Source organism: Podarcis tiliguerta (genome assembly GCF_965153285.1).
Source record: "Podarcis tiliguerta genome assembly, chromosome: 14".
Lineage (NCBI taxonomy): Eukaryota > Metazoa > Chordata > Lepidosauria > Squamata > Lacertidae > Podarcis > Podarcis tiliguerta.
In genome coordinates, this window is record NC_139547.1 from 40,343,982 (window position 1) to 40,367,188 (window position 23,207).

Here is a 23,207-nt window from a genome sequence, read left to right on the forward strand (position 1 = left end):
GGTAACTTTGAAAGATGAATGATTTAATTCTGGAGCTCATAAAAAACCAAAAAGCACCCCATTCTCCATACATTCACGGTGTTGTTGTTATTTTTTCAAATGTGTACAAATAACCATTAGGAGCCCACTCAAGAAAGTCTTGCTGTCTTCTCGGGCTTCTGTGAGATTTATTGTCTCCATATAGATCACAAAATAATTCCGTATCACTCAGGGAACAAAGCACCTAATGAGCTTCAATATGGAATTTTCAAAAAAGGTTCTTTTAAAAAAAAAGATGCTCAAATATGTTATTTTTGTTCTCTGCTCAAGAAATCCCTTCCCTGCTCTTGGCACAATGTGCTCAACCATTCCATGAAACACAGCACTCGTAGAGAAAAGGGTAAGTTACAGCTCTCCTGTTGCCTTGTGGGCCACAGGATGGCTTCTTCCAGTTCTGTGTCATTCCTCCAGAGAACCTAAAAAGACACACTGAGCCACCATACAAATCAATACTTTGCAGATGGATGGCTTCTTGTCTTCAACATTGGAATAATCCATGTGGTAGGACTCCATGACAATTTGTAAACAAAAAAACAACCAAGCGAGGGCAGATCATGTAAATAACCCCATCAAATATATATTTATATATGTATATATATAGAGAGAAAACGTTCAGTACAGGTGTATGCTTGGTTAGAACATAAGTTCATTCAGGTACACTTCGCAGTGGCTTATTATCACCAACAATGTTCCATGGCATCAGTGCTCGGACATCTAACTGCCACTTCTGAAAGCCTCTTTTTTCAAGGCCCCATAGGAGATGTAGCCTGCTTCGCTGCCTCTTTCTGTCTCCCCGATATCAAAGGCTCCTGTTAACAGTTCTAGCCAACTCTCCTGACTCTGGGAGAGAAATTAAATCCAACAGCCACTCTTAGCAGTGACCATTGCTCCTCCGGCAGTCGCAGCCCATTGACATAACCTCTTGAAAAGAACTTTCCTCCGCTGGGAAACCTTTTGGGTGACGATCATGGTGATATCTTTATAGGCTTTCCATTCTTATCGTATTGGTAAACCAGCATTTTGATACAGTGGGAGTTGGCTGGAGATATCCAGGGACTGCTAGTTATGGAAAAGTTATGGTTTGTGTAGAATTGGACAGGTTGCTTCTGGCACTTAAAGAAAGCCTTGAGCGTTGTGGCTGCCATTGTGCGGAAGCGCTTGCTGATGAAACAGTACAGGAAAAAATTGATGGCCGTGTTCAGGAGCGCCAGCATGTTGGCAACATCTGAGACAATGTGGACTGACCAGCTGTTGTGTATTGGCGAGACGTATAGGTGATAGAGAATCATGATAATCCTTGGAGCCCAAAGGATGGCGAAAATGGAGGTGATGGTAAACAAGATGGCGGTGGTTTTCCCAGTGGAATAGCCCCTCAGGCGGAAATTGCACTTCTGGCGAAGCTTGCACACGATGATGGAATTTAAGATGAAGAAGATGGAACAGGGCACCAAGTAGACAGTGAAGCAATGGATCCAGATGAGGATGTGATGGACCAGTGTGCTTGTGTAGTCTTCTTTCCAAATATTGGGCCACCAGTAGTAAGGGATGCTGGTCAGAAAGCAAATGATATAAACGCTGACAATGACTTTCCGAGTGCGGGCTGGGTAAGAAACCGTGTGATATTTGAGAGGGTGGCAGACAGCAATGTAGCGGTCAATGGTCAGTGGCACAGTAATCCAAATGGACGTGTGGATGGATGAAAATTCCAAGACCTCGATGATTTTGTCCAGGACCTCTGGCATTTGCTTTTTCAAGATGAAGTCTTCCAATAAAAAGTCAACAAAGACAATGAAGAAGAGCACCAGCAAGTCAGCGGCTGCCAGAGCCAAAAGGTAATTGTAGGAGGACTTCTGCCTGCGTGCCACCAGCTGGGACAAAATGATGACGGTCAAAATGTTAGCTGAAGGGAGGGAGAGAGAGAGGAGAGTTTTGTTAGCTTTACAGGAGAAATGGAGGCTGCTCCAATGGAACTGGTGGGGCTTGCCCCCCCCAGTCTGCCCTCAGCCCCCACCTGCCTGCCCGTGAGTCCTTTTCCAAGCAGAGGTTGACATCTCTAATTTCAGGGATGGGGTCTGATGTAAAGAGATTTGGAATAAAACATGGACGCACTTGTCTACGAATCAAAATCAGAGGTGAGGAAATGGGTGCCCTCCAGCTGTTGCTGAACTACAATCTCCATCATCTTTGATCACTGCCCATGCTGGCAGGGCTGATGGGAGTTGTAGTCCAACAACAACGGGAGGGCCACAGATTTCCTGATCTCAGTGTTGGAAGATGAGGAGATGTGTTTCATGGATCTAGGACACGGTCCTTCAGAACACGCTCTTTAATTGGGCTCTGATTTAATTCCATCCTCCCCACAAAACGTGCTGGCTCAGCCTCATGCAAGTCTCTACCCACCCACACTTGCCGAAGCCCATTTAATTAGTGCATGAACAAAAGCGCAGAGGTTTGGTTTACCAACAGCGCATGCTGCCAAGTATTGACATTTTTATATGTGTACAGCAATTAGTACTTCTGCGGAGCTAAATGCGCCACATTTAATGTTAAACTCCAGATCGTGCTGATTGGCCTTGAAAAGGCAATCAAGAATAATTAGGAGGATTCCTCTGAATAAGAAGCAAGGGAAATGATGGAAGCAACAGAAATGATGTCCTTATATGCACCTTCTAGTGAAAGCTTGAATGCATATTATTTGCCACTTATGGCCTGACATTTACCGCTCTTCCTCTTAGATTTCTAAATGCCGCTTTAAGCTTCATTTCCCAGAAAAATATTCCATAATATATTCTGGATAGTTGTTTCTCCATCAGTCTGTATGTCTCTATGCATTGGGATGCCTCTTGAGATATTCCCAAGATGGAGCTTGCTTTCTGCTGCTCCAGAGGGTAGGAGCTGAACCAATGGAGTCAATTTACAAGAAAGGAGATTCCAATTAAACATTAGTAAGAACTTTCTGATGGCAAGAGCTGTTCAACGGTGGAACAGACTTCCTCAGAAGGTGGCGGACCTTCCTTCATTGGTGGTTTATGAACAGAGGTTGGGTGACCCTCTGTCCAGGATGCTTTAGCTGTGATTCCTTCACTCTAAGGGGTTGGACTACATGACCCTGGGTGTCCCTTACAACTCTACAATTCTACAATTCCATCGTTAAGCTTCTTGCTCACTGTGATTTTCAGTTACATCAGAAGCAGTTCCTACTCAGCTTTGAAAATGGGTTTTTGGTGCTTAAATGGATTGCGAGATACAGTGGTACCTCACGTTACAGACACTTCAGATTACGTGTTTTTGGGTTGCACACCGCACCGAACCCGGAAGTACCAGAACAGGTTACTTCCGGGTTTTGGCGCTCGCGCATGCGCAGAAGCACTAAATCATGCTTTGCGTATGTGCAGAAGTGCCGAATCGCGATCCGTGTGCGCGCAGACACGGCGCTGTGGGTTGAGAATGCTGCGGGTTGCGAACATGATCCGTGCGAAAGGCACGTTCGCAACCCGAGTGTCCACTGTAATTTGCCAGTAAAAAGCTGCATGTCTTGGTAGTTGAGCACCATTGCTTTGCTAAAGGAAATCCTTTCGATCGCTGCTCATAATCCGTCTCTCAACACTCAAGCTAACACATTTTTGCTATTAGATCTGCTTCGTCTAATAGCTACCACCGGGCAGAAATGCAGCTGCCTGTTTCTTAACAGAGATGGGGAGATGAGATTCTATGCACCTTTGGGTGCAAACTGAACCAAATTTCCTTCCCATCCCAACTTCCAAGGGGGCTCAGGCAGGCCTCATCCCTGGACTGATTTTTGTAGACTGATTTTAAGTGGAATGAATTTATTTGTTGCATTAATAGCTCACCTTTTTCTGCAAACCCAAGGTGGTACACATGCTTCCACCCTCTCCTCATTTAATCTCCCACAACATCCCAGTGAGGTAGGATAGGCTGAGAGGCAGTGACTGGATCAAGGTCACCCAGTGAACATCATGGCCAAGTTGGGATTTGAACCCTGGTCTCCCAGGTCCCAGCCTGCCACTCTAACCACTACACCACACTGCCGAAATTGTGGTTTTTTTCATGACTGTGCTTGGTGAATTGTGGTGTTGTGTGTGTGTGTTGGTTATTGTTAAGGTTGAAGTTTGAAACTGCTTTTTTGTTTCATTAAAGTGTGTTACGTTTGCCACTTGGTGAGAAAAGTCTTCTGAAAAGCTAGATAAACATCTATAAAACAAATAGATAAAACAAATAAGCCCAGAGACTTGTCATTAAGATAGGGGAGAGATAAGGCTCTCTAGAATCCAGGGCATAAGCTTCTTGCACTAACTCTTCTGCATTAGGTCTGGAGATCCATTTTAGCTCAATCTAGGTCCACAGACACTATAAAAGAAAACATTTTTTTAAAATAAAAAAAATACAGTCACAATATATTCATTTTTAGATGTGTCTTATTGGTGATTCTGACATAGCTGGCTTTGTAGTTTGCCACGGGTTTCTTTGCCTATTGAAGAAGCCAACAAAAAGCAAGCAAATAAATCAGTATATAGAACCACAAAGTTAATATACCAACTCTGTGCTCTGCATACTACTGGATCTCCTGCCTCTGCCAAACCTGACCGTGGACTGCTCTGACCTTGCCTCTCGCCTGACACTTGTTGCAAACTCCACTAACTTGGACCATGACCCTGACCTGCAGGAGACAATTTTGGGATAGGTGGGCAAGTAGTCTAACCTGGGGCAAAGGTGCCTCTTACGTTCCATCAAAGAAAGTTGTGTGAACCTTATTGTCTAACCTGGAACAAGGCAGCCCAGTGAGGTAGGATAGGATATTTCTGTCTATGAATTTAGTGAGCTCCCTAGGCAAAGATGGCTGTTTATCCTGTTGTCCCAAGAAGTCAGTGCTCTTTTGCAATCCCTTTTGAGGCATCAATCCTCACCAAGCAATGGAAACCCATGTTTTCAGAATGGGTGCCGCCTGCCAGAGGCAAATGTCAGTGTGACTCTCTTGAAATACCATGAATTTCAGGTATGAGCTATTGCCTGGTCTTGTTCTCCTCACTCTGCAACTGAGTGTGTGATGCATGCCCTGTAAGGATGAACACAGGCAGACCGCTGGCAGATAGCCGGCAGTTTCTTCCAGTTTCTTCCACTCATGAAAAGGAACAGAGAGCACTCCTTTGTTCTGCAAATGGAAATGATGCACCTTTCTCCCCCCAATCATGTGCAGATAGGAAGTGGCAAGTCTGAGATGCACAAGAGCTGTCTGTCTCCTATTGTCTGAGTGAAGAAGAAGAGCGCTTGGAGACCGTTGGTATTTTGCAAGAGGAATTCAAGTGCACACTGGAAAGTTAGTTCTGTGCAATTAAAGTGGGTCAAACCAGTCTTGCCACCCTAGCACAACAAATCCCCTTTGAGAAGCAAGCAAATGGACCTTTTTGCAGATAGGGAAATGCATTGAGAAGTGTGGGATGAAAGATGTATATATGCCCCACAAAAAAATCAGAATGTATTTTCAATAAAGGATATAGTCTACAGAGGGCATCACAGTTTAAGGAGGATGTTGACAAGCTGGAACGTCTGCAGAGGAAGGAGAACGAGATGATCAAGGGTCTGGAAACCAAGCCTTATGAGGAATGGTTGAAGGAGCTGGGTATGTTTAGCCTGGAAAAGAGGAGAACTGGGAGGAGATATGATAGCTATCTTCAACTATCTAAAAGAAGATGGAAGATAGAGCAAGTTTGTTTTCTGTTGCTCTGGAGGGTAGGACCTGAACCGATCACTCCAAAGGACAAGAAAGGAGATTCCAACTAAATGTTAGGAAGAGCTTTCTGGTGGTAAGAAGAAGAAGAAAAGTTTGGATTTGATATCCCGCCTTTCACTCCCCTTCAGGAGTCTCAAAGCGGCTAACATTCTTCTTTCCCTTCCTCCCCCACAACAAACACTCTGTGAGGTGAGTGGGGCTGAGAGACTTCAAAGAAGTGTGACTGGCCCAAGGTCACCCAGCAGCTGCATGTGGAGGAGCGGAGACGCAAACCCGGTTCCCAAGATTACGAGTCCACCGCTCTTAACCACTACACCACACTGGCTCCCACTGGTAATAGCTGTTCAACAGTAGTTGGATGCAGCAATGTGTCAGTTTTGGTTTCTCATTTTCCCAATGAATCCATGTATTTAGACAGACCATCAGGGCAGCTAACTATTTGAAGCTAATTGCTAGGGCTTCATGTAGAATTGCTTTCACAGAACAAAGCCCTAGTGTTATGCCCTCTGCCTTCCTTGATGGCTGCTATAAGAAATTACTCTGCGTTCTGCAAAACAGCAATAGAGGAGTATATTACCCGGTGTTCTTTTTCTAAAGCTCGCCATGAAGAAAAAAAAATCTATCTGAGTGTAGCCACAATAAGAATTGTGTTACACAAAGTGAGTTCATGTGGGTTTTTTTGTTTTGTTTTTGTTTCGTTTGCTGTAAGACAAGTAAAACCATGTTACTTTGTGTGTTTCTCTGTTTATGTTGGCAGTCAGGAAATTAAGAGCCAGATTTGTGGTTCAATTCTGTACAGTTGTTATTGTTGTTATGCCTTATAGCTAAACAATTAAAATTACTACTACAACATTTTTCCAATATTAAATCCAGCTCTTCCACATCAGTTTGCACTTTTTCTTTAAAAAAGCAAGCCCCCCATGAAAGTTCATCAGCATTTAAAGCAAATATTTCTCCTCACATACACAATTTTTGTATGTCATTTTGCCTAATTGATACATACTTCTGCAAAGCAATCTTCCCTAATATATTGCATTTTTAAAGCGAATATAAGCATATATATGCATACTTAACCCAAGCACATGCAATTTTTGACAGCTCAGTGAGAGATTTGCATTGCAAAATCCCAAGAAGTGTGAATTCTGGAGGACTGGGGTGTTTCGAGTTTCCATATTGCAAGAGCAAGTTAGGAAGGTTCACCTTTAAAGGTGAACTGAACTGAATTTCTCCTCTGCCCTCACCTCCCTGGAAGCTTTGTGCAAGCAAATCAGGATGAGTGCTCAATAAGCAGGCCATCTAGAGCTGTGATACTCAAGGTGCTGGCCTGCAGACCAGTGCTGGTCCACAGGCCATTGGGTGCTAGTCTGCAGTGACTCCACCACAGCCCAGTTTGGGTGGGACAATTCAGGGACCAAATGTGGCACCAGCCCCTGGCACACTGGTAATATTTTTTTTGCCCTCAGATAGTTTGAGAAGCACTGATCTAGTGGAGTCCTGGCTTCGTTCTCTGTTGCAGCTTGAGCATCTCGTACAAAGGGGGGGGGGAGAGAATTGCCCAGCGCTTTTGTTGTTAATTGATGTGCTTGCCATGCGGGTATATAACAGTGCCCGAGGCAAGGGAAGGAAAAAGTTGGCTGCCAAAGAACTGACTCATCCAACCTGTCCTCCATCCCTGATCCAAGTCCCGAGGTTATCTTTCCTTTCCCAAGTTGGACCACAATCCATCACTGTTTGCAGCAAAACCTTGCACCAAACAATGCCTTTTACAACATTGTGTGTGTGTGTGTGCGCAATCTTTGTAGGTTCTGTTAATCAGATAGGCCTGCAACAGGGCAAAAAATAAAATAAAAATTCAGCTATGCTGCTAACCATTCCTTCTGCTTCCAATGCCCAGGCATGGAAGCTAAGGTCACGAAAGCACAAGAAGCAGGGATGAACTGATTTGAGGGAACCTCAGTTTTTGCAGACATGCAATTTTATTCCAAGGAGGGAAATGCTTAAAGTAGGAAAATTCTAAAATGACCCAGTGAAGACCACTGAAATTCGCAGAGACAGCAAGCCCTGTGTCTCCATATTTGCTACTGCACTCATATCCTACTTGTGAGCTTTCCATAGACACTATGAGAACACAATGCTGGACCTTTGGCCTGACCCATTAGGCTCTTCTAATGTTCTTACCTAGTCCAGGGATGCGAAACCTGTGGCCCTCCAGCAACCAACATGGCCCGTGGCCAGATTATGTAAACTGTAGACAAAGGATGTCTGGCAGGCCAAAGGATCGAGATCAACTACCTGCAGGGATGTTGGAACAACAGCATCCCAGAAGCTGCCCCATCTCTCCTTAAATACCTCCAGCAAAGAAGAGCCCACCACCTCCTTAGGCAATCCATACCACTGATGAACAGTTAGGAACCTCCTACTAATGTTTAGCCAAAATCTTCTCCTTGCAGCCCCCACCTATTGGCTCTAATCCTGCACTCTGAGCAACACAGAGGTGCACAGAGAAGAAGTCTGCTTCCTCCATGTGACAGCCTTTCAGATATTTGAAGGCACCTGGTGTGTCTCCCCTTAAGCCTTCTCTTCTCCAGGTTCAACAAACCCATCTCATTTGAACGATCCTCATGGGGATTACTTCCCACGAGCACATTTTGTCCATCCATGTGCTGATACCATGCAGCGCGAGGAATCGAGGCATGCCTGTTGGACATAAGACTTCTCTGAGGTTGTTGCTACTGTGCAAAATGGCTGTACTTCCAACATCATGTACCGCGCTCATTTCAGCAGCTGGCGATCACTGCTCTGACCTTGGCTTAGCGAAACAATCAGCGGGCGCTTCCTTGCAGAAACTCAAAGCTCGAGACCACAGGCTACTTCCAAGTTGTGCTCAACGTGCTGCTGTTTCCCTGCTGCCTGAAATTAAACAGCATCTGCCACCACAGCTCTTCCACCCCCTGGAAATTGTATTTTAAAACAGTGGCAGCTTCGCAGACACTCTTGCCAGACTCATGGTATTGACCAGGGCTAAGTGTCTTTAATGCATACTCCTTCCTGCCACCTGCTACTTTTTTAACCTCCCTCCGAGCCATTTTTATGGATCTTTTACCCTTGCAACAAAAATAGACACTATCTCACTTTAACCACATAAGCCGTCATTTGTCCCTCTTTCTGAGCCTCAGAGCATTATCATTTGGCACAATTTTCACAAGCCCTGGTTGATGTGAAGGAATAATAAATTGCTTTTCAATATCTGTCAGTCCTGCAACCTAAGGCGTCTGCTCTTCACTGACAGGCAGAAATTCATCGGGCAAAGCTTTCCCCATCACTGATCTCCATTCTGGCTGCCACATAGAGAAAGCAGACAGAGAGAAACATGATCATTCTCTCTCTTTCATCTCCTATATACTGGCGGTGAACTCATTATCCAAGTGCCTATATGCCACCACATTCACACCATACATTAAAAGGATGATGGCACCACTTTAAACAGTCATGGATTCCTCCAAGGAATTCTGGGAGATGTAGTTTGTTTAAAACATAGGAAGAGCCCTGGTGGATCTGGCTAATGGCCATTCAGTCCAGCATCCTGTTCTCACAGGAGACAACCACAAGCAAGACCTGAGCACTAGAACTCTCTTCTTTCTTGCGGTTTTTAGCAACTGGCATTCAGAAGCATTACTGCCTCCGATGAACCTAGTCATCATAGCCATTGTCCTCTATATATTTGTCTAATCTCTCTATACAGTGGTACCTCGGGTTACATACGCTTCAGGTTACATAGGCTTCAGGTTACAGACTCCACTAACCCAGAAATAGTGCTTCAGGTTAAGAACTTTGCTTCAGGATAAGAACAGAAATCGTTCTCCGGTAGCGCAGCGGCAGCAGGAGGCCCCATTAGCTAAAGCGGTGCTTCAGGTTAAGAACAGTTTCAGGTTAAGTACGGACCTCCCAAACGAATGAAGTACTTAACCTGAGGTACCACTGTATTTGTCTTACTTGGAGATGCTAGGGATTGAGTTAGGGATGCATGTGAGATGTTCTACCACTGAGCTACTGCCCCTTTCATACAGTGAGACAACCTCCAAATGCACATTGAAATCTATGTCCGAGATTTCCAGCTGCCTAATTTAGGGGTGGTGGAGAGTGGCTTTGGTTATTGCTGTGTGTGACTGGAAGCCAGAAACCTTTCGCCGATGCAGATCACCCAGCAATTTACTAGCCGGACCAGATCTACCATCTGCCCACCCCTGCCTTAGATAAATGTCCTGTTCCCCAGCACATCTGCACAAACCCTCCCTGCCAATAACTCAGCGGCTCAAGCCGTCCTTGTCTTATTGCAAGCCTGAAATGAAATCCTCACATTTCTTCCATGCTCAGCATACTGTACATGTACAGCCGTGGAGGCTAGCAATGGAAACCCTGTCCTCAGATGACATTCCCGAATTGAGGCTGCGGAAGTGCATGCGGCGAAGGCGTTGTCGTGCGTGGGATCATTGTGGTCTCTTTTGATCACTTCGTTAGCCGTGCCTTCGCTCCTAATGGAATGAATTCAGCCTCTGCAGAAATACAGGCCACCAATGTTGTCCAAGGAGAGGGAGCATGTGTGTTTGTGTGTACATGTGTATCACACAGAGAGATATTTGCACACCCCTTCTGACTCTAGCCCATGAGAGCTTAAGCCACAATAAAGCTGCTGCTCCTTCGGAAGAACTACCTATCCGATATTTGCAGTGGTAAGAAACCAAGGGGGAATTCTTCAGCCATTTCCCCCAAGCCTTACTAGAGTGGGAGGCCTGTAGCTCAGTGCCAGGGTGTCTGCCTTGCATGCTGAAGGTCGGAGGTTTAATCCCTGGCATCTCCAGCTAGGGCTGGGAATGTCTTTTGCCTGAAACCCTGCTGATCAGTGTAGAGCTGCAGTGCAGACTGGTCCATTGGGGAAAACAGGGAACTGCCCCACAAACCCCAGCCAGCTCTTACTTGTCTGCCTTCTCACCTGCAACCATTCCAGCGGGTGGTTGTGGCTGTCAACTTCCTCCTCCTTAGTCCTTAGTTCTGCTGCTGCAGAATTCAGCAGAGAGGAGGATGGGGGTAACACTAGAATTTGCTGGCCCAATCTATCATTGGCTCTGGCTCCCCCTCCTGTTTGCGCTCCCTGCCTTTCGCCCTGCCAGCCCCAGTGGGCACCAGCCACCACTGCCATGCTAGATGGACACAATGGCCAGCCTCAGTATAAGGCAGTTTCCTATGTTCCTTGTCACCCAGCTCTTTTCAGGAAGATACAGATGGTGTGTCTGATTGCTTTCTATTAACTTCCTGCACTCAGCTTCTTAAGGTGGACTCGATCAATTCTGTCAACAGCTACCCTGGCTCCTGTGTGAGAGGAGACCCAAGAGGCAGACCTAACCCTCCCCTTTTGTAGGAGGTTCCCCTTCCCTGCCCCCATCCTCAGATACTGAGGAAAAAAGATGCTCGATTATAGCCAGAGCGAATCTGCTAGGTGGACATATCCATTCTGCTTCCCTCTCCCCCTCTAGGAACATTTCATCTGAATTCTTGGCATACAATTCCAGATGGGAAAGGAGGGAGGTGGAGAGAGAGAGAGGAAGGCAGGGAAGGAGGGAGAGAGATGGAGAAGGGGCATACTTAATATTTCAGTGTATATATGCAGAGTAACAACGGCATGATTAACTACTCAGCAATGCAGAATTTGCAATGCCGGCTTCCAAAATGAGCAATTGCAGCTTAAGAGCCAATAAAGTATTGTTTGCAACAGCAGCGCTTCCACATTGAGCGAAGGATTTGTAAGTCAGTAAGCAGAGCCGTCACCCTTGCATTTCAATGATATGCTATTAGGCAAGGGCGAGCATCTCCTATATATCTTTATCTATTAATCATTGACAAATAAAGATGATGCAAACGACACGGTGCTTCCAAGCCTTGCTTGCCCAGCCAGATCAATATGCAGCAGATTTTCTTTCTATAATGAATGGTGTTTTAAAAACACATCATTTAGCTACTCTGGAAGGTTTGGCTGCGCTTGACATAATGAAATCCTCTCCAGATCCACAAAACAGGCAGAGAACAAGAGGTCACCTTGATGATCTTGAAAACCCACTAGCAGCGCAGCTAGCTAATTGTAAACTCTGGATTTAATGGTCCTGTAAGTGTGTCTGTGGAGGGAGGGGGAGGCACTTTAGAGAGTGTATATCATTTCTGAGAGGGAGTTGTTAATTAAGCCTCCTCAAAATCTTCAGGACTTGGTCTAGCTGCTAAGGCTGGCTGTCTAGTCTGCTTCAGTTGCAGCGGAAGCAGCTGTTAGTGTGCCTGTGCTCTGGTGTTTGTCTACTGGCTGATGTGGTCCATTGCTGGGAACCCCCCCCCAACCCCCCCCTCAGTTAACAATGCCCCTCCTGTTGGTTCCTTTGCAAAGGTCCCTCAAGGTCACCTCCCTCCCACTGGGTATCTCTAGACCAGTTTAACCTTTGGGGACCAATTTCTTAATCTCTTACCATATATTTGCGTGGTGGTCATGCTCCTCTTGTGACCCACCTTGGATCAGGTCCTGACCCAACCTGACTAGTGGAACCTGCAACAAAATGTTGCAGCTTGGAGTGCTCCTGGCCATTGCCCGAGCCAGGCAGCCATGCTCCCTCCCACAATACTCCCTTTCCTGCCCATTTTTTTTCACCTGCACCCCAAATAGTCAGTATTCTGTGGTCACCAGGGAAGGGTGTAGCCCAGTGGTGGAGCATCTGCTTGGCATGAAGAAGGTCTTAGGTTCAATCCCCAGCTCCTCCTCTAAGGTCCCAGGGTGGGTTACAACATCGAAACACAACATTAAAAATAGTTTAAAACAACTTAAAGGTAAAGGTAAAGGGACCCCAGATTGTTAGGTTCAGTCATGGACAACTCTGGGGTTGCGGCGCTTATCTCACTTTATTGGCCGAGGGAGCCAGTGTACAGCTTCTGGGTCATGTGGCCAGCAGGACTAAGCCGCTTCTGGTGAACCAGAGCAGTGCACGGAAACGCCGTTTACCTTCCTGCCAGAGTGGGACTTTGATGTGCTTTCGAACTGCTAGGTTGGCAGGAGCAGGGACCGAGCAACGGGAGCTCACCCTTTTGCGGGGATTCAAACTGCTGACCTTCTGATCGGCAAGTCCTAGGCTCTGTGGTTTAGACATCACAAATATTAGCTGAGTTCCACATCATTCTCTGAATCCCCTTGGGGGTGGGAGAAAGTCCTTATGAAAATTTATCAGCATTTCAATATGGATTTTTGTCGAATACACACATTTTTGCATATTATTTTCATGACGCTGTTGAAAGTTGGGTACTTTATCTCAGTGGATGCATTTTTGTACACATTACTTGGCAGGAGAACTGCGCTGCAAAAATTAAGAGAAGAACGGGTTTCTAAGGATGGCTGCCTTTAGGTTCTTTCACTGTTTCAGAAAGTGTGAGTTTGGGAGGTTAGCCTTTAAATAAGCTCTTTCCTATCCTACCTCCCCTGGGGGGCTGCATACCCTGAGGGAAGGCAGAAGAAAGGAACACAGGGCCAGGAAGCATACATCCCATCATCTCCCCCTTGGCACGAGAGGATTCTGTCAGTCTTTGTTTTATATCAGGTATTTGCTCTCATGTTCAAGCTGCAAACCGCTTTGGGTGCTTTGGCCGGAAGGCAGTATGTCAATCCAGTAACAAACAAACAAACAAACAAACAAACAAACAAACTTCTTCCCCATTCCCCACTTGACAGACCCAACTCAAAAGGATCCAGCTGTTGTCTGATGTGCATACTCTAAAGTAGGAACCTCATAATCCTGTTACAATCCCACAAAGCTTTCAAAAGGTTGGGTCCCAAATATCTGAAAGGCCATTTTCATCCCTTCTGATCTTCTCAGGTGTTAAGAGGGGGTCTCTTTTGGTAGTTCTGCCACCCTCAGTATTGTACGGAAGGGTGGTCTGGGAGAGGACATTTTTCTGTGGCAGCTCCTATACTGTGGGACTCCTTCCTCATGGAGATGTGTTGAGACAGCTTTGCACAGCTTTCCCAACACACACCTCCTTAGCTTAGCCTCTGACAGTCAATGAGTTTTGATTTGTGGGATCCCGTTTCTCTTGTCAAATTCATTACCACCCTGTTCCATTTGGAAAACTTTTGCCTCCTCCGTCATCATAATGGTTTTATCTGTTTTTATAACTGCGTATTGCTTCATTGTTGTAAGCCGCTCTGGGATTTTATGGCGAAGAGTGGTTAAGAAGTCTTAATGAAAAGCAAAAGCAAAATCCAGAACAACCCATTTAGGCTGCAATCCTATATCTGCTTACCTGAGAGTAAGCCTCATTGAACTCAATTGGACTGCACATAGAATCATAGTCGGATCATCTGGTCCAACTTCCTGAAATGCAGGACTCCTTTGCCCAGTATGGGGCTCGAACCCACAAACCTTAGATTATGAGATCCATGCTCAACCGACTGAGCTATCATGCATAGGATTGTGCTGTTACTGTTACTTAATTGAACTGGAGGACAGGGTTGGGAGGGAAAGTATGATGTCCATAGAAAAAAAAAAGGGGATCTCCCATATAGGAAGCTCTTTCACGGCAGGTATGCAGTGATTTTAAGGAATCACTATTTTTTTCTTTCAAAAGGAAGACATTCTGCATTTTGCAACCCCTATGAAATGTCTGAAAGTTTACTGGTCAAGTTATAACTCTGAAGCTGGTTTATGCAGGTTAACTGTCTGAATTTTAGCTTCTGTGGTTGTTGAATTGCACTTTTTACCAGCATTGTTTGTTTTTAAGCAGACCACCAGATCTTATTAAAATGATCTGGTTATAAAATCCACAGGGGTGGCAAATGGATGATGTGATTTTTCTGAAGCTCTAATCCTATTTTGTCCACAATCTGAGTGGAGAGGCAGCACAGAGTAGTGGCTAAAGGGCTGGACTTGCCTTGCAGAGGCTTGCAAGTGGAATTCTATCCATATCTGACTGAAAAGTAAAGCCCATTGAGTTGAATAGGACTTACCTCCCAGGAAAGTGTGTAGATAGGATTGCAGCCTTGGGCTCTAATCTCCCCTCTGCAACAAAACACACTGAGTGACCTTGGGCCGGCCACTATTCACTTTTAACCTACCTCACAGGGTTGTTGTGAGAATGAAAAGGGGGAAGGTTATCAATGCCATCCCGTGCTCCCTGGGTGAAGAGCAGGATAAAAAAATATAGCAAAGGAGCTTGCTGAGTGATGTGGGAGAAATGTTTTGCCAGTTCTCCATAGCGGCTCATTTTTCACACTGAACACCTCTGTTCTAACATGGCTAATTCTTTCTAGAGCATTAATCCACTTGGTTTACTTAAGAAATGAAAACCTCTAAGTGCAATTGGCCAGGGAGGAAGCTGGGTGTGGTTATTCAGTAGAGAGAAAGTTCTTCTGCCAAAACTTAAAAGCACCCTGGATATATATATATATATTCCTTCTTGCTGTTTATTATTTATTTTATTTATTAAATTTATATACTGCCCTTAATTCAAGGATCACAGGGCAGTTTGCAGTATAATAAGCCATTTCACTACAATTTCACACACACAAGACCTTAACCCTGGGATTCTAAGGCTTCAAAGCCCCTGCGGTTGTGCTCAGAGAAGACTTTGCCCTCTAAAGAATTAGCTTAATGGTTCACAAGTAATGAGGCTCACCTGCAAAGGTTTGTCTTGGAGGTCTGCATTTCTAATTTTCACAGGTATTATGAGCAATATTATCGTTCTCTCCCCCTTACCCCATATTTCCCTTGCATCTGCCAAGCATTATTTTTTTTTAAAAAAAACCCCAACAACTGTCAAGCCACTTCTCTGGCAGACGGAGTTGATGCATTTGAACCGTGAGCCAGAAAAGTGTTCTCTCAAAGCAGTCATTGCTGTGTCAGCACCACGGACAGCTCATTTGTTGGGAGGCAAAAACAGCATGCCAGGAAACCTGTAAGCATGCACAGGCTGTAATTGTGGGCGAGATCTGCCCCCATTGATTTATGCGAATCACTCTGTATAAAAGTGTGCTGCAAGCCACTTTAGTCTTGTCGGGACATGGTTTGGAAGGCGTTGGATGGGGACTTCTTAACAAAAGAAGGACTAGACAAATTCACCGAGGTAACGAGCCTATCAATGGCTATAAAGTCACGACGGTGGCTAAACAAAACCTCCAGATTCAGGGGAAGTCTATCACTGAACACCAGTTGCTGGGGGATTAACAGCAAGAAAGGGCTGCTTCTTTGATGCCCTGATTCCCAGACGCATCTGCTTGGCCACTGTTCAAAGCAGGAGGCTGGACCAGATTGGCTTTTGATGGGAGACAGGATACTTACCAATAAGACTTGCTAAACCCCAACTTTGCAGAGTTAACACACCTCACCTGCCCTTGACTCTCTTCTTTCTCTCCCACTCCACCCTACGTTGTCTGTCTGTTGTTGGCTCCCCAGTGGGGATTTATTGAGGGGTCTCCCCAAGTCTCAGCCCCGGCGGCTATACTTGAGCCCCAGCAGGGTCCTTCTTCATGGAAACCAGCCACTGTGTCCTCTGCACAGGGACTGTGACCCCCCCCAAAAAACCCTTTTTTGCAGACCACCTCCCGGCCCCCTGTCCCACACATCCTTATAGAGTCACAATAGTTGTGGAGTTGGGTAGGGGAAAGCCATTGGTCACGGAGGAACTTAAAGCCAGGCGCCAAGTTTTGATGGGCTGCCATCGAATCGCTCCTTCTCTAGAGTGGTCCAGGGAGCGTCTTGGGGCTTGGACCAGCCTCCTCGCTCCCCGCCCCCGACCTCTTCTCTTCTCCCCCATCAAGTGATGCCTTACCTGGTAGCCCCAGGCAAAGAAGCAAGCTGTAGTAGACGACAGGTATGTATCCTAAGCCACAGCCGTGCAGAGAGCCATTGTGCATGTGGATGTAATCTTGCTCCATTGGACGTGCGCCTCCCGGGTCCCCTCGCAGCGCTCAGGAAGGATGGAGGGCAGAATCAGCCTCCCAGACCCAACGCTCTGCATCCCAGCATCAGCCGCGGCGGGAGAGAGCCGGCAGCAGCACCTGTCGCGGGGAAGACGCTCGGCAGTCTCTCCGCCAGTCGCTGGAGGAGGGAGCAGCAGTAGCGACGGCAGCACATGGTCTTCCTAGCCGGTGTAAGGGGAGGGTAGAAGAGGAGGAGGAGGAGGAGAAGGAGGAGGGATCTTCTTTTTTGCTGCAGCTGCCTGTCGCGCAAAGGGTTAAGGCGCTTATCATTAGTTTCCCCAGGCAGCGCAGTGCTGGCTGGCGCTGCCCACCTTCGAATTACAGACAGATAAACACACACACACACACACACACACACACACAAACACACAGAGTCTTCCCGGTCTGTCCTCGGGGTCCTAAGGACCACCCATTCCAGGCAGTCTCTTTGGATGGGTGGAAGTGTTGGTGCTTCTCATCCCCGCCATGGAATCGTGGAATTGGACTTCCCACCCCAAAAGGCTACCTAGTTCAACTCCCCTGCAATGCAGGGAACCACAACTGACAGATGACCATCCAAAGCTCCAATGAAGGAGACTTCACAGCCTTCCACTACTAAGAGCAACTGCCCCCTGATCTAACTTCCTTCCTTCTTTCCTTCCTTGATAGCCCCCTCAGCTACTGTTTCTAGAAGGAAGGAAGCAGAAGTCAGATCTAGCAAATCAAAAAGGGTCTTCAATTTGCATGTTTTGTTGTTGTTGAAGGGATCCCCACAAGGGAGTGAGGCAGCAGGGAGGGCAAGGTGCCAATCGAGCACTACTGGCAATGCACCCACAGCAGGCTGGCGTCTAGGCCGCTCCTCCCCTCCTTCTCATCTTCCTTGTAAGTGGCAGGAAGGCACCCACCAGGAAGCTAAGGCTGTGGCTCTCCATCCCCAGCTGAGGCACTTCTGTCCTGGAGAGTAGCTGCCAGTCAGTGTAGGCAGTATTGAGCTAGACAAGTGTAAGGTAGCTTCTCACGTTTCACACTGTCTCCTTTGTGGTCTTTGCTATCGTTTTACAAAGGAATGGGGGTCTAGGCTTATACCAAGCCAGATTATTTGTTCACCTAACCCAGTTGCCTCTGCACAGACTGGCAGCAGCTGCCCAAGATCTAAGGCACATAATGGGGACACAAGGAGCTGAATCTGCAACCTGGCATTCTACCCTGATCTGTGAACTAGTCCTATCAAATACGTTGGGAGGAGAAGAGTCCATGTATGGCAATAAACTGAACACGTGATCAAAGCAGAGAGGTCATTTTTCAAAAGGAAAGGAAAACTTTTAACTTACTGTGCTCCCTGTGAGTTATGGGCATCTTCCCTAACTCTTGGGAGGAAATTTCTCGTTCCATCTCAGCCGAGTGGAGTTGCTCATATTTCAGCAGTGAAATATGCTGGAGCCGAAGAGCAGGGAGAATTAAGGACCCGTTCCCCTTTTCATTTTTTTTTTTTGGGGGGGGGGGCAACCCACTGGGATGTTGCCAGATTAAGCGCCTCATCCTCAGCCCGCTTTGAATCATAACCTTGAAAGGTGGTAAATCCTTAAACAGTGTACTTTTGGAATCATCAGTGTTGTGGCCAGCAGCGGCTCATTAAACAAGTTTTTTGTTTAGTTTTTTTGGGGGTGGAATTATTCCCTTTGGTGGCGATGATGATGATACAACAACAACAACAACAACAACAACAACAACAACAACATGCTGCCCATCTGAATGGGTTGCCTCAGCCACTCTGGATGCCTCCCAACAAAATATTGAAAACACAGTAAAACATTAACCATTAAAAACTTCCTTGAACAGCAGCAGCGGGAGGGGAAGGTTTGTACATGGTGACATCAGGACCTGCCTGCTACATTGCTGACTTTCACATAGGAACCCTCCTTTAAAAAAAACAGGTGCTGTATCTCCTTGAAATGTCCTAGTTTGGCCTTAAGGTTCTGGAACAGACCTGATGCTGGAAGTGGTGAGGGGGTGTGGTAAAGGAAGGTTGTATGTCCTAAGATCTGACTTTCCCATGTGCATACAGTAGAGTTGCGCAACGTCTATGCTTGGGTGATCCATCACTGTCAATCTCAAGGGTGGGGAATCCCAGGCATGGAGGCCAAATGCGACTCTGGAGAGTTTCTCTCTCACCCATCCTTGGACCAGTGGCATGTGGTCAGTGGACCAGGGGGGCTAGGCTAGTCCTCTAAATGTTCACAGTAAATTAGAGTATTAAAGTATTAAATCCTGGTGCCTCCTTCCCAAAGCCCAGGAAGCTTCTACCCAGCTTAGGGAGGGAGGCACGATGCTCCGACAGTGTCCAAGAGCCCCCCTTACCAAAGCCCGCCCAGCTTTGGGAAGGAGGCAGGAGGGCTTCAGCATCCTGTCAGAGGCCTGGCACCTCCTTCCCAAATCCCAGGAAGCTTCTGCTTGGCTTAGGGCGGCGCAATGCCCACGTTTGACACGCACACAATGTCACCCTCCCAATCACCCTCACAAGCTGGACCCAACTGTTCCCCTATGAAATATTTCACCACAAGGCCTTCCTCATGCCACACCATTCCCAGTCCTTCTTCACACTGTTCCTGGGTAGAATGCGTCCTTGAAATGTTATAACGCTTCTTCCTTGCCTGGATAGATAATAATAATAATAATAATAATAATAATAATAATAATAATAATAATTTGTACCCCGCCCATCTGGCTGAGTCTCCCCAGCCACTCTGGGCGGCTTCCAACAAAGATTAAAAATACATTAAAATGTCACACATTTAAAACTTCCCTGAACAGGGCTGCCTTCAGATGTCTTCTGAATGTCAGGTAGTTGTTTAGTTCTTTGACATCTGATGGGAGGGTGTTCCACAGGGCGGGCGCCACTCTTGAGAAGGCCCTCTGCCTGGTTCCCTGTAACTTGGCCTCTCGCAGTGAGGGAACTGCCAGAAGGCCCTTGGAGTTGGACCTCAGTGTCTGGGCTGAACAATGGGGTGGAGACGCTCCTTCAGGTATACTGGGCCAAGGCCGTTTAGGGCTTTAAAGGTCAACACCAACACTTTGACTTGTGCTCGGAAACGTACTGGGAGCCAATGTAGGTCTTTCAAGACTGGTGTTATGTGTGTGTGTAGGAACCGCCAAATTATACTGCGCAGAGGTAAGAGTTACCTCCATGGCTCTGCCCACTTTTGCCCCTGTCTCCACCCACCCCTGGCATCCCCCCCCCAAGAATGTTTTCCACAAGGTAATGTCAGAGGTGGATTTATTGGGTGGTGCTGGGTGTGGAGGGCAGGGGATGCCATAAATATGACTTAGAATGGAGTGTGAGAGGCAAGTGGTGCTGAATTCTGGCATTGCACAGGGGGCAGCTGAAATTTGAGGCCTCGACGCCCACCACTGGCAATGTGGCCCCTGGACTGAGAAAAAGCTTTCCCCCTTCCTGATCTAGCATTCCCTTGGTTTCTTCTAAAAGTGGCTTGCAACAACTCTTGGGTAGACTCTTGCACGCTCCCTGTGAATCACTAAATCCAGAGGGCAACCTGGTCGGAAGGCTGTCTCGTTTTTGTCACACTGGTGTGAGCCATTTAAACATCCCTGCTCTCCAAAGATTGCGAGGTGAAGTCAAGGAACCCACAGAGAGCGGCATGTCTCATTTAGCCACTGAAAAGAGAAGAGGTGGCTCCTGTCCGGATAATAGATCAGAAGGATACAACAAAGCATGACTCACTGTTCTAATACAAACGAGCTTTATCAACAAAAGAATTGCACATTAATTTCTCGGGCCTGGAGAGCCTCTCACCAGAGGCTACAGCGGCCTAAGAAACAACCTGCACATTCAAAAAGACCAGGTGGTACATCCTTCCTTTGCAGTGCTGCAAAGATATGGGCAGTGGTACCCACTGGGGAGAAGGGACGCAGGTAGCGCTGTGGGTTAAACCACAGAGCCTAGGACTTGCCGATCAGAAGGTCGGCAGTTCGAATCCCTGCGATGGGGTGAGCTCCCGTTGTTCAGTCCCAGCTCCTGCCAACCTAGCAGTTCAAAAGCACAAAGTGCAAGTAGATAAATAGGTACCGCTCTAGCGGGAAGTTAAATGGCGTTTCCGTGTGCTGCTCTGGTTCGCCAGAAGCGGCTTAGTCATGCTGGCCACATGACCTGGAAGCTGTACGCTGGCTCCCTTGGCCAATAAAGCGAGATGAGCTCCGCAACCCCAGAGTTGGTCACGACTGGACCTAATGGTCAGGGGTCCCTTTACCTTTACCTTTACCCACTGGGGCTGGAGGGGCAGAAGATGGAGAGGCCAACTGGAGGCAGAGGCAGAGCCAATGGCAGCCACTGTTCATTGATTCCAGTTTTGTCCCCATCCTTCTCTTTCAAGTGGAGGGACTGAGGTTGGTGGGCCAGTGTCCCAGTTGCCCTAATGGATTAGCCTCCCTTGCTTCCTGAGTCTATGCCGATATGCAGGTGTCAAAAATATAGCCAATTTTGAAAGCTGCGGGAGCAAATTCTGGCATCAACCCCCACTCAAGCAGCTGATGCAAGGATTTTGAACCAGGCATTTGTAGCTTTGAATTGTCTTCTTGCGTTTTTAAAAATCCTGATCTTAAATATTATTAGCTGTCTTGGAGATCCTGAATAGAAAAGCAGCATATAAGAGCGGCAGATCAAGCAGCTTTTAAAAGCAAAGGCACAATGCAGGTTGTTTTTGCCCAATCAGTTGGCAACCTGAATCTCAGCACCAAACTCAAATTACCCCTTCTTTGTCTCTTCCCGCAACAGGTAACTACATCTCTAACAGTGGCTCAGTAGTGGATTTTCCTTTGCATGCAAAGGTTCCAGTTCTCAGTATGTCTAAATTGTGGCAATGTTCTGGGGTGCAGGAGAGGATGTATTGTGAGATTATATCCTAATCCAAGTTCCCAAAATATCAGCAGAGTTTATAGACATTCCCCTTTAAGTTCGCAACGGTAACGCTTGCACAGGTTCGCTAGAACTTCTATAATAATTACTCTGGTAATTTCCCCTTTGTTCCCTCTTAAAATACAAGACACGACACAGTCTTTATAAAAGTATAAAAGAGTTTACTCATGTTCTGTTCACAATATGATCCCAGAAGGCAGACAGCTTTAAAAAGGTTACATACATTCAGAATCTATCTTGTAGCAAGATAGTCCTTATCTCCTCTCTTGGCTGGGAGCCAAGAGGGCATGCTTTGATGTTTCCTCATCAAAGGAAGATGGCAGAGAGAGAGAGAGATGGCTGCCTGCCCTGTGCTTTTATCATTTACCTGCACAGGTGAGGCCACACCCACCTCTGGTCACATGCGGAGGAAGTCAGTCCCCAGGAAGTTTACCTGCTTGCTAGACAGACATCCCTCCCCATGTCCTAACATGTACACTCTAGCAATGTTGTCATTGACTGCTCCTGTGTTTACATCCCACATAAATGAGGATGGGAAAGATCTGCCAGCCAGTGCAGGTCACAGGGTAGCCAATATGCTGCCCTTGAAATGATGCTGCAATACAGCTCCCATCAGTCTTAGCCAGCCTGGACAAGAACAGTCAGGGGTGATGGGAGATGACTTCTGGAGGGCACAATGTTCCAGACTGTGTCCAGTCCTTGGCATCTTTGGAATGGAAGAGACTCCTGTCTTGGAATCCTGGGAAGCTGCTGTCAGTCAGTGTAGACAATACTGAGGTCGGTGGACCAATAATCTGACTCAGCATAAGACACCTTCCTGTGGTCCTAACACCATTACTGAGTGAATGATTGTTAAAACACAAAAATTAACGCTACTTGGATAGCTGCTGCCAGCCAGAGCAGGCAGTACTGAACTGGGTGGACCAATGGTCTGACTCAGTCTAAGGCAGCTTCCTACATTCTCTGCTTGTGAACAGAGAAAACCCCTTCTCCACGATCTCCCTCCTTTCTCCACTGTAATTTCCCTCCTTGGGCTGTCACTGTAATTGCTCCTGGTTGGCACACACCCTCTGTAGAAGGGAACAGGAAGGCTCTGTTTGCGGAGGTTTTGTCTGTGCCCATTGACTTTAATAACATTAATTCAATTTACAGCTGCTGGAAAGCCTGCTCCAAACTTTCAACTTTGTGACATGTATTAAAACATGGAAGGACTGCATGTTGGTTCCAGATTTTTATTTTATTTTATTTTATAATAAAAAAACCCCAGCATATTAGTTAGAATTCATTCCATTTATTCAGTTTATATCCCGCACTCCCTCCCAAAGGAAACATTTTTTTCTGACAGTGGTTTTAAAGCACCCCCCCCCCTTTGGGCCTGTTTTCTTTCTTAAAATGAATTATCTACTTATTTATTTAATTTATGAATTGCTTCCTAGGAAGCACCTCGAAGCAATTTCACAATACCATAAAAACATACATAAAAAACCCCCTGCAATACAGTATGATAGGGT

General features: G+C 46.4%; 1 protein-coding gene across 2 annotated transcripts; it reads right to left on the minus strand.

The window, feature by feature from the left end:
• Positions 1 to 267: 267 nt before the first annotated feature.
• GPR139 (G protein-coupled receptor 139) lies at positions 268 to 17,082 on the minus strand. Of its 2 annotated transcripts, none has more exons than XM_083413711.1 (2): positions 16,637 to 17,082; positions 268 to 1,939 (listed from the first exon to the last, which is right to left on the minus strand). In XM_083413711.1, exons 1-2 carry the CDS (start codon positions 16,740 to 16,742, stop codon positions 1,005 to 1,007), a joined length of 1,041 nt encoding a protein of 346 aa, XP_083269837.1. In that variant the 5' UTR covers positions 16,743 to 17,082; the 3' UTR covers positions 268 to 1,004. The 2 variants fall into 2 exon arrangements, with proteins under 2 accessions (XP_083269837.1, XP_083269838.1); XM_083413712.1 differs by lacking the exon at positions 16,637 to 17,082 and adding an exon at positions 10,779 to 10,824.
• Between the last annotated feature and the right edge of the window lie 6,125 nt (positions 17,083 to 23,207).